This window comes from Pygocentrus nattereri, chromosome 16, assembly GCF_015220715.1.
Source record: "Pygocentrus nattereri isolate fPygNat1 chromosome 16, fPygNat1.pri, whole genome shotgun sequence".
Lineage (NCBI taxonomy): Eukaryota > Metazoa > Chordata > Actinopteri > Characiformes > Serrasalmidae > Pygocentrus > Pygocentrus nattereri.
Window position 1 is genome coordinate 18,894,823 of NC_051226.1, and position 12,604 is coordinate 18,907,426.

A 12,604-nucleotide genomic window follows, 5' to 3' on the forward strand; every position below is an offset into this window, starting at 1 on the left:
GCAACTACAACTTGGCCCTCTCCTACTGATAAGATGTGGGCACGCCCACCAAAAACTACGAGCACTCGCGATTGGTCGAGTCGACGCAAGGGCGTCGTTGATTGGCTCACATTCGTGCCATTCAAAGAGTCCCTCTGGAAACACAACCGTGATTGGTCTCTGTTTTGTCAATATGGTTTTCCTTAGGAAAAATAGGAGTTTGGCGCCACAAGGGGCAATGGTGAGTTGGCCGAGTGCAATGGGGCCTTTCGGGGTGCTCACATCGTTATGGATAGGAACAAGGACGGAAAATGACAGATTTACTTCGACTTGGTATGTGGAGTTAAATTAAAACAAAACAAACAAAATAAGTTTTTGCACGCAGATCATATACACCGTTGTTTATTAACCTTCCTGTCGTGTTCGGGTCAAATCTGAACGATTTACAACTGAAACGCTTATAAATATTGTGTTTTACACCTGATTGCCTCAAGGCCTTATGATATCCTCCACACTGTGCACTTGAACATATAAATGTGATGATCACCTCTTTCATTGAATTTTGAGTGTCCCACTCACTCCATTTGTATTTGCACTGCAAGTTATTTTATGTCTAATTCTATAAATTCAGGTTAAACACTACTTTGAGACGTTGTTCACAGCTAAAGAATGTTGAATAAAAATATGGTGGTGAAAAATGGTTTTTGTGCTAATTTAAGAGCAGTTAAAACAGACCGGTCAATTTTGACTGGGAACACTAAGGTAAGGGGCGGGAGGTGAAGAGGACAGGAGGGTTAAATGAATAAATAAAATATAGGAGCACTCCGTCTCCCAAGATCACATATATATTGCCCTTACTTTATAATTGTTGACATTCTGACTTAGTGCTGATGAGCTGAATAGAATCATGGACCCGCCATGAGCATACCAGCATCTAAGGTTTTCATATAGCTATAGATACTTTTAACATAACAATGCAATGCAAACTTTGTTTCGATTAACAAACTCCACTGCAGGATACACTATCAGAAATGTTGATTTTCTTTCTGTTTGGTTATGACTCTGATTTGTGATTTATAAAGTGTAGTTCAAATGAGCTGTAGCTTCAGACTATGCCTTTCCAGTCAGTACTGTTTTTTGTATTGATTATTATGTCCATTAATTTTATGCCTATAATTTTTACTTTTATTTTTGTGTTACCTATTTTCTTTTCTCTTTTATTTTTACTGGCATAAACACCTTGATAAACCAAAACAAACTTGTTAATTACCATTACAATTAATTACAATAGAAAAGATGTGCTGTCCAGGTCAATAACATTATCCTATACGGTTCAATTGTGTACCTTAAATGAGTTTTAAAGGTACTACATTCATTTTCTCAAAGGAAAGGGCTACATTTGTACCTTTTCATAACTAAACTTTTTTCTGAAATAGAAAAAAATATAGTATAACCGGCGCGATGGGTAGCGCTGTCGCCTCACAGCGAGGAGGGCCTGTGTTTGATTCCCCAGCCGGGCGACTGGGGTCCTCTCTGTGTGGAGTTTGCATGCTCTCCCTGTGTCTGTGTGGGTTTCCCCCGGGTTCTCCGGTTTCCTCCCACATTCCAAAGACATGCAGTTAGGCAAATTGGACATGCTACATTGCCCCTAGGTGTGAATGTGTCTGTCTGTCTGCCTACTGCCCTACGATGGACTGGCAACCTGTCCAGGGTGTATCCTGCCTTCCACCCGATGACAGCTGGGATAGGCTCCAGCACCTCCCCATGACCCTGAGGGAGATGCGGCTTATAAAATGTGTGTGTGTGTGTGTGTGTGTAGTATAACCTACAATATGAAAGTGTTGATTAACTCAGCTTCTTGAGAAATGTATTTCCTTGACTTCCAACAGAGTACAGTACTTTCATAGCTCTGTAGAACTATGCTTATTTGATTAAATGTATGAAAGCGTTCACCATGACAAGTTGGAAAACCAGTGAAATTTATGTGAAGGATTCGTCCCCACAGCCAAGTTTCGTCACAATTAATGTCAAACCTGGAGAGACACTGCGAATGACAGTATTATAAAAGTTTATGTTTCACTACGGTTTACATTTATCAAACTGATCTACAGGGAACTGTTGCTGAAGGACACTGGTTAAACAGTCATTTAGTCATCCTGCTATATAATGCTGTTTTAATGATTTGCACTCTTTCATGTGCACTGACACAGCTTGAAGACTCATGAAGTTCACACAAGGGTCAAGGAGTCAATGACTTGCTGGATACATAGGGAATGTCATTTTACTATTTCCTCAGTGGCAAAATACATGAAAAAGTTAAAAACAGCACAATTACTAGGTTAGTTAAGAGAAATGTACAGAAAATATGGACCACACGATACTACTTTCATTTAATTTATTTTTTATTTCATTGAATTGTATGTAATAAATGATATACATGTAAACACGTAAGCTTCGTGTCCACCTTTTCTGGTTCTTGTTTCAGCTTTTATTCATGCCACACAAATTATTGGACGCCTCAAAGTGCTGTTCTGTGACAGTCCTGAACTTTCTAATGATGATGTCTGTTGATCAATGGCCTTTCATTGTTGGAAAAAAACCCAGACTAATGTCACGCCATAGCCCGTTACTTAACCTCCATTCTATCTGAGAATGAAGGTGGGCATTCAAAGGCCAACTTTTGGAGCCAGCTCAACAGAACCGAGGGAACCTTGCCTTTACAGTGTTGTATTTATCTCTAGCTCATCATTTTGTGTCAGGCTTGATGCTGCACTGTTATTTGCAAGGCTATGGCTTTTCCATTCTTCTCAGAGGGTTCAAGAAGAAAGGGAATATTGGCTGTCCAGATAGAGAAAAATACCATCACCACCACATATATGTCTGTTTGTTTTCTACATAATTTGAGCACAGCAGCTGCTTTTTATATTTTGTGAAAAATTATGATTAAATTACTAATACAAATGCTCCAAAAATTGCTTGTATAAAAATGTCATTGCAAAAGCTTATTTTAAAAATACAGAAAGGTTTGGCTTCTGTAACATTACCATCTTGGAAAAGTGTTTTTTTGCACAGCCACATGTAAGAGATGATTAGACTTCTACAGGGGGAGGATATGGGCATTGAAAGTTGTAATCCTTGAGGAGTAGGCAAGACGTTTTATGTATTGAAGGGCATTGACCTGTGGCAACCTCTTAAGACATTGTTTCAGGCCTACAGTACTGAAAAAGATTTCAGAAAAGTTTGAAATTGCAAGGTGGTAAACAAGCCAAATACAACTCACAGGGAACAGAAGGATAGACAGAGGGACACTTCATTAATCCCAAAAGCAATAGCAGAAAAAACATACTGAGAAAACCTGATACCAATGATACCATTTTACCCTTTATAATGTGTGACATTTCAAAATAAATAGAACAGTAGAACTTGTTCAAAATGACAATTGACATTAAATTAAATATTTTTTCTTCACTCAAAAAATCAGTTTGCATAACTTCCACAGAGCAGCATTGCTGATAGCATGGAGCTGCTGCACATGAGCTTAACGTCACCATGGCCAATGGAGTGAAACTGCATTCTCTGGAGTGATGGAGCTCTATCCAGTACCTTTGGAATGAGTTAGAATTAAATCACATCCATACTTGACCTTGTAATGTTTCAACATCTAGTGTGAGGCCTTTTCAAAAGAGTAGAAGCTGTTATTGCAGCAAGGAGGGGGACAAACTGTCTATTAATACTCTTGATTTGAGAAAACAATGCTGGATGAGCAGGTGCCTACAAACATTTGGGCAAGTAATCAAGGCTGGGATGAAATGGAACTCCATTTTAAAAGATATACAATTTTAAAATAAAATCAACGCTTGCTTATTAACTATTTTAAATTCAGCGCGTGGCATTTAAGACGTACTCATAGGTCAATGATAGATCAATGTGATCAGTTATTAATCTCAGTATTACTGAACACTGCTAAAGCTTGAGTAGACTGATAAACCAATATGATGAGTCAATTATTAATCTCAACATTGCAGAATTGTTTTGAGGGAGCTGAACAGTCTCTTTGGCAGTAGACATGTTCATGAGTGATAAGCCTAGCATCGGTGCTGTACTTTGACTTAATTCGCGTTTTTTGGCAAGTTACATACATGTCATTATCTGAAAATAGCTACCCACTTTAATCTCACATTTGCAAGATTTTGTTATTGCAACATGGTGAATTGTTTGCTTAGTTAATGAGATGGCAGAGGGTTTATAAGAGCAGCACTGCACTGAAGCAGGCAATGAGAACCAAAATCATGCTGAGAATGTATCTTCATTTAAATAAGTTAATTTTTCATAAAACATAACAACAGAAAAATTACATAAACAAAACTGCTAATCAGTAACAGTGAGGAACAGCGTAATCAAGTAATGACAACAGCAGAGCAGCATGAATTCTAAATGTTTTCCGAATATGTTACATTTCAATGGTATATATTACTGAATACATTTAGGACAGTGTATTTAATTTTCAGTAATAACTACTATTTTGCTGACTCTGCATATAATATATAGAGGGAGAAGCTATAAAGGCTTACAGATGTTCCAAAACACATTATAGATTTACAAGTAGTGCTTGAATGCAGATGAAAGTTTATAACTGATGTTTTATAACAATGTGAATTGTGAATATTATGCACTGTTCCTGATGAGACAATGGCAGAATAACAATATGTGCTAAGATAACTGCTATGAAGGGCTCGTGAAGGGCTTTATAGTTAGCTGATGTGTTGACCTCGTCATTCAGCCTTATTTTAATGTGCACGCTGATTATACATGTACATCTTATTTGCATGTGGAAATATTTTGTCTCGGTTTCGTCTGTGATGACCCTACTAATGGAACACTGACCTGTCTCATCATATTAAGCATATTAATCAGTAGTAATTTATTTATTTGCTTGCCCGCATGTGCAATTTTATAACTAATGGGTACTCAAGTGTTTTTTTATGATGTACTGAAACACACTGACCATCATCAACATTACTCGGTGTATTCTGTCCCCCTGTGTAAAGAGCTCACTGCCTGCTCACAAGCAAGGTCAATGCACTTGCTGTTCTCTGCTGCCATGTTCCAAGGCTTTATCACATCTACCACCACAGTCTGTTCAATACTGGTTATGTCATATAAAAGGATGAATTTGGAAAAAGTAAAAAGCATAATTTTGAGACTAAAACCATCAAAGTTGTGAATTAAGGTGTGTAAAAATGCTCCATCATGATCCTTCATGATTCAGCTGCATTTATTTTGAAATGAAAGCATCATAATTCAATTGGAATTTTGGAATGTTAGAATTGATTATTGTCTTTTGTAATGATATTCAATATCATGCTGTCATTTTGGAATCTCTCTCAAGCATAAATCCTCTCCCAAAAATTACTTTTTTAAACCCACTTCACAGTACAAAATACTGTGTAAAAGTCATGGATCACTCTTCGTGTATTACATTGCAGGTTGAAATGGATAATAAATACATATATTCATTTTTCAGCATCAGACAAAAACAGCAGAAACATATATTTAACACAGCATTACACAGAAGCCTCTATAGCTACATAAAATGTCAAAATGGTCAGTATTTAGTGTGTCCACTCTTTGTCTTTATTACACGTTCGATTTTTACAGAAGACTTCCTGTTATTCAAAGAAATCTACAGGGATATTTTCCACATCTCCATTCATTCTTAAAAGTTGATTGTATTTTTATGAGAAGCCCAGCAGCTTCTAGGTTTGAATTGCAAATGTTCTTTTCTCAGTAACAGCTTCTTCGCAGCTACACGTCCTTTCAGACTCATGGTGGTGAGTTGTCTTCTCACTGTGGATGCTGAACTTTCTCAGATCTGGAGAGTGGAGCTTGGAGCTTTTCTCCTCTCTCTCAAAGATGACAGCTTTAAATCCTATTTATCTGATGTTGGCAGGAGTCCCAATATCTTTAATAATTCTTTGAACTCCACTTTTGGAAACAACTGTTTATGCAAGTGGACAATATTTTATCTAAAATCCCAAGAAATATTTATTGCAAAATTAAGAACTTGTTATTAATGGCTGATTTCTCTGATCTCTGATGGTCTCTGGTTTTGGAGAGTTCTGTAAATGTGTAATTGTGTATTTAGTATATTTGAGATACTTCATGATCACTGAATTGTTTCCTAAACTATCATTATTAAATCGAAAATCAAACCATGTTTATTAAGAGATTAACACACTTAATGTACATGTGTTTATTTACAGTAAATCATCAGATTGGACTGGATCAAATTTAACTGCCCTTATATTGTAATTTATTACCTAATATAACAGAAAGCTTTAGTAGTGTAAAAACTGTTCATGTTCTTTACATTCTTCATTGAACTGTATCAAAGTCTTTAAAAAGTGAGTGAATGTCCTTATAACAACTATAGCTCCTATTTAAATATAATTAGTAGGCCTAGCAAAAGGCACACCAAGATACTAATATTAAGCAGAATTAAAATGTTACTGAATGAATGAAGTCACCTTTTGACATGTCATGCCCACCTTGTCTGCAGGTGAGCAACCTCACGGTCAAATCCTTGATGACTTTGCCATTTCACATGCAATGTGGTGCCATCGTAAACGTTTATGGCTTGGTTATGATGGGGATGGGCTCATCAGGTCATAACAAAAGAGGCAGAGACAGATAGAGGAGAGAATATTTAAAGAGAGCTCATTTATTCATCGGTACCTTTCTCTGACATCAACTCCCGCTTTACTTCTCTCTCTCCCTCTCTCTCATCGACGTCATCTCTGACCGACCATGACTTTCTCTGGCAAGTGGGAGACTGAAACTCAGCAAGGATACGATGAGTTCTGCAAACTTCTTGGTAAGCAGCTTGCTGATAGGAATATTACAAGCCATGCTGTTAAGAGCTCACTGCCAGAACAAAACCTCAGAGCCAAACCTCGAAAATGGTAACTTTACAAGTGAAGAAACAGAAACGTCCTTAACGAAATTGGACTATTTCTATTGATCAATTCACTGTGAAATGCTTATACAATTTAAAGCAGCTGGGATTTTCAAATGGACTAATAACATAAACAACACAAATAGTTAAGAGGTTTTGATTTCGCATTGCTGAAATGTTGCACTAGAATGATTTTGCAAAGCATTCAAAACCATCTTACTCTGGCATTATTTTAGAATAGCTATGGGCCGCAGTGAGTTTCAGCTTTCTGACCTTGTGATACACCGAGCCAAACAGAGTGCCTGTATGTCAGCTAAATTCCCTACACCAGGAGAAACATCTACAGTATTACACTCACTTATTACTCAAAGTCTGCAATGCATATGAAGGACGTTTCTATTTAAAATGTGGGGAAAATAGTGTTTTAAACCAGACAACCAGAGAGAAAAGTAAGTTTAGTCTGCCTTTTACACATCAGGTATCCCCGATGACGTGATCGAGAGAGGTCGTGACTACAAGCTTGTGACTGAGGTGGTTGAGAATGGGGATGAGTACACATGGACTCAGCATTACCCAGCCAACCACAGCGTCACCAACAAGTTTGTCATTGACAAGGAGTGTGACATGGAGACCATTGGAGGGAAGAAGTTTAAGGTAAGACTGAGACAGTTCTACTTTAACCACTTAATAATAATAAATGTGAATAAGCTGACCAACATGTGTACCTGCGTTTGTTCTTAAACTGAATCAGTTGATCAATCAGGGATTAGATCTGTGAATGAGATTCATTATTATTACGTTATGTCACCAGGCAACCGTCGCTAGGGAGAATGGCAAGCTCTCTGTGCGATTCCCCAACTATCACCACACATCTGAGATCAGCGGGGGCAAGCTGATTGAGGTAAGTCACTGAACACAAAAGATAAAAAGCTGAAAAGAAGTGAGAACATTAAAGGAAAACTTTTGAACACATCATCCATATTTTTTTTAACATGTCAGTCATGTTTCACTGTCAAACATCTATATTTGCTCCCATTTTCTTAATATATCTTAAACTTTTCTCAACATCTGCGTTTGTCTGCTTTACAGACCTCCACAGCTACTCCAGCCAAGGGTACAGTCATCCTGATCCGCACCAGCAAGAAAATCTGAACTGAATCACTCCATTGCAACTAACAGCCTCAAAACTTGAATGCTGATAAAGAAAATAATAATAAAAAAAGATACATGCACTGCCAAATGCCTGCATCTTTTTTATGTTTCTCTCAAAGGCTCTCATTATATGATAAAATCAGTGTTCTTATATGAAACAAACTGGATAAAGCTAACAACCACTTCTGCTCAAACTAACTTAGATTGAATGAATGAATGAATGAATGAATGAATGAATGAATGAATGAATGAATGAATGAATATGAATATATAAATAAAATACATAGATAATACATATATATGTAGAAATAAATGTGTGCAGTTTTGTAAGGCTCTCTGATGAATGGGTCAATAAAAATAATCCAAAGTTGCTCTTTTTATAAGGCACTCAAATGATCTCATTATATTAAAAAAATAGTGTTCATATCTTTAACTAACTGGGGAATAAATTGAGAAACACTGACTGAATCACTCCTGTGTGACTGATTCCCTCAAACTTAGATAAATTAGATACAAAGTAAAATAAAACAATAATTAACATATGCTGCTAAATGCCTGCATCATTTTGTGCGGTTCCCATTATATAAGAAAATCTTAAAAACCTTTGGTGACTAAGCAGCTACCACTGGAGGGCAGTCAGCCTTCAAAATGCGCATCCACCCTGAGGGCATGTTGTACCCCTAACAAAAGCCATGGCAGCCCTCTTTGTTATAGCATACTGTGAAGACAACATTAGCGGAGCGTCTGAGAACCGATAAAAGGATTAACTTTGGCAGAGCATTCCTTTTAATACTCGGTCTTAATCTATGACCCAAAGAGAGATCCACAGAGATCCTTGCTTACATCTGTAAATAACCACAATAGCTAAATTAACACATGCAATCAGACCAGCTTTTGTTCATTTTAGCACAGCACGTCAACAATCCTCTGGGTCACCGTATAGCTTATAGAACATACGAACACTATTAAAAGCAGACACACACAATACAGTAAAACAATATCCGAGAAGGGGGGGTGGGGTATTTCGGTCAGCAAATACCCCCTCCTAATAATTAAAAGGGTGCCAGGCCCTCCCCCTCCCTGCTTTGCAAACAAAGGTTGTGAAAATGATCCATTACCCAACTGCCCCCTCCCCTCAATCCCCTCGTCACACCGGCTCAGACATGTGGCCCACCTCCCTGGGCCTGCACATGTGCCCCCCACAGAGTACTAGCACAAAGGAGACTCACCCTCCCTCCCTCCCTCCCTCTCCCTCAGCCTCTTCTCCTCTTCCACCCAATCTCTTTAATTACTGAGATAAGACAGCTCCCTCAACAAATGCACTAATCCAGCATTACATGGCTACCTATCAGCTGTTATTCCACAGTACAAGTCTCTCTCTCTCCCAATGCAAAAGTTTATGCTCCCTCCAGTCAAATGACATCTTGTTGTCTTTCTAAGTGAAAATAAGGACACATCCTCTACAGAGAACAAACCTAATATTCAATTTTTATGCAAATTGTAGTGCACAATCTCTTCGCATATTAAGGGCGAAACAAAAAACAAAACATGAACATAAAAAAGAAGACGTGTCCATTCTTCTCCAACCATGCAGCAGCACGTCTACACCTGGAAAACCTTTACAGATCCTACCATCATACAAATTGATCGTATGTTGTCATATGCAAAATGTTTGAACACATCTAGTCAAATGCCGTTTTGTTGATTTTAGTGAAAATAAGTGAACACATGCTCTACAGGAAATTTTTCTGTGAATTTTACTCCAAAATTTCTATTTATTTGATGAATTCAATCTACTGAAGAAAAGTAAAAACACAAAATATAAAATGTGTCCTAACTTTAGTACAGGCCACATGTTATTTTTAGTTAGCAAATAAACAGTAATTGTGCATTACAATGTGCAGAAGTGTGTTCTCTGTAGAGAATACGTACAATTGAAAATCAACAAAACAGGCCATTTGACCTGCCCCAATTTTTAAAATAAATCTATATACGTTCTCTCTCTCCCCTGAAAAGTTACCATTTTACACTTTTTATTGTGGTAGTTGGGATGAAAAAGTAAGGAATTTGTTATACAGGGCAATCTGACTCTCTTTGAACATGACAAAGATCTGAATCTAAAATAATTTGTGAATATATTTGTGAATTCAAGTAGGATTACAATTTACAACATTGATGACTGCACTGTACTACACAACATGAAACTCAAACTAGCTGATTAATGTATTTTCAGGTGAATATTTGTACCACTGAGACAAGTCTGGTAACATGTAACAGTTCTTTGGGGACTAGTTCATCTTACAACACCCTGCATAAATCACTCTGCCATACTTTAGACTAAAACTTTATCTCTGGCATCAGGCAGTGTATTCATTACCATTTCACAACTCTTTGTGAGAGAGCTCGTAGAGGCATTAAACGAATCAAATGTCTGGTTGCCATCACCATCACTGTGAACCACTCTGACTAACATTCTAGAGAATTGTGCATTTACCATCAAACCACTCTGAGTGACTTTGTTTACAACTTCACAATTTAATTGCATAGATTTTTTTTTACGTAGAAATTTTAATTCTAAATTGAAACTTTAGCTGTTTTTAGGACTCCTTTTGGGTAGATGTCATGAAGTAAATGTAATCATATCACTGAAATACTTCAAGAACAACTTGCTTTCACAGAGAGTCTGGTGATGCTGTTTGTATTTCCTTAAACGTTTAATCTCTGCTTTTTCCTGTTACTGACTTTTTTTGCACACTATGCACGTTTACACTTTTTATTCCTTGTTGCACCATGTTGTTCCTAGAGGAATGTAATTTCACTCCACTGTGTACTTGTACAATAAAAGCTTCTTGACTTGACCAATTACACTGCATCTATTTTTGAAGCATCAATCTCAAATTCACTAAAGCCATTTCCTTTTACCTACACACAGTATTTTTATCAGCTACTCTTTGAGAAATGCACAACAGTGAGCAGTGCGATTGCAGGTTATTTGTTTAGGGCTGTTTAGTGACAGGAAAAAGAGCCACACAGGGAAGGAATCTCCTTCATTGTCTGCACTGGTATTTAAAGGCGGTGCTAAATGAAGGAACACCCCCTCCCTTCAAAGCTTTTCATGTGCAATGAGTCCAGACATTCATATTAAACAACCCTTGAGCTATGCAAATTTACTACTTTCAGTACACAGCACAGCATGCCAGTTAAACAAAGACATTTCAATTACTTATGCTCATTTTTTTTTATTTTTTCGCAAATTATATCAAAATTACAAGTCATCCCCCATCCTCACAAGCTTCTTTTTCCTCCTACACAAATTTAGGCTTTTAAATAAAACCAGACTACGGAATGAGCTCTTTCAATAGTCAATGGTCTACTAAACTTCTAGGGATTTAGGAGACATTGGTTGCAATGTGCAACATTTTCTTGGTGGAAAATAAAAATCACTGCCTTTCAGCAGTAATATCTTGTAATACAAATGCTAATGCTAAATCAGAAAGAAAAAAAAAAAAGAAAAAAAAAAAATCAGTGACGCAGTGGTTAAAAAAAGTCTAAAGTAACAGATGAAACTAATGGTTACATATTGCACACACAGAGGCTTCACTTTACAATAAACTGAAATACAAAACAGTGCGTATATCTGTTGTTACAGTGAACACGTTGCATCTACCTACATAAAACAGGGGACGTCAACATAAGACATAAAAGGAGGAATAAAACATTTTGGAAATAAAAACACATACTGGACTCTGTGACCAATCAGAAAGCATGTATTAAAATAATAATTAAAAAAAAAAAAAAGTCCTGCAGAATCCGCACAAAAAATTGGCATATGTTGAGGTAGTTCAAAGTTCAGGACTATCTGAGGATGATTTCGATCCAAAGTCCAGTAAAGTGGTTAAAAAGCTTATTTAGCAGGACATAAAGCAGACACTTTGGTCTTGCTGCTGGTTAACAACACACTGTGCAGTCGACATTCCTGTAAAATTCACCAAAACCTGAGAGAAATGGGTTTAATGTTAATCTAATCTTCAGTGTCGATCACATCAATGCCATGAAAACTAAGGTTGAGTGCTGCAATCTGCTTTATGAAAATCCTGCATCACTTAGAGTTGGTCATCAAAGGAAAATATCCTAAAATGTTATACTTTGTGTCCCATTTTCACAACAGAAAAGAATTTGGAATGACAGCATTCCACGAAATGAGAACGTTCCTCAACATGCAGTTTCAGTTGTCTCAACTCATCAAAGTGTCACCAAGTTCCACAGATATCCATGTATTGGCAACCAGAACTCCCCAAAAAAGACAAAAACTATCAGTAGTATGGACTACGGAACTTTACAACATTTTATACTCTATGATAAATGTGTTCTAGCCATCACTTCCTATCAGTTACAAGCATGAATGGACAATGACTGTCTGAAGTTACAGCAGCCGTGTGAGGTAATTTGCATGGACCACAGCGACTAAAAGGATGAGGTAAAAGACAATGAAGACATCTTTCAACTGTAGTGAGCTTA

At 37.1% G+C, this 12,604-nt stretch overlaps 1 protein-coding gene across 1 annotated transcript; it reads left to right on the plus strand.

Moving 5' to 3' along the window:
- The first annotated feature begins 6,720 nt into the window (after positions 1-6,720).
- Positions 6,721-8,164, plus strand: fabp6 (fatty acid binding protein 6, ileal (gastrotropin)). Its single transcript, XM_017698528.2, has 4 exons — positions 6,721-6,853; positions 7,413-7,588; positions 7,746-7,835; positions 8,024-8,164. Exons 1-4 carry the CDS (start codon positions 6,787-6,789, stop codon positions 8,084-8,086), a joined length of 396 nt encoding a protein of 131 aa, XP_017554017.1. The 5' UTR covers positions 6,721-6,786; the 3' UTR covers positions 8,087-8,164.
- Positions 8,165-12,604: the final 4,440 nt, after the last annotated feature.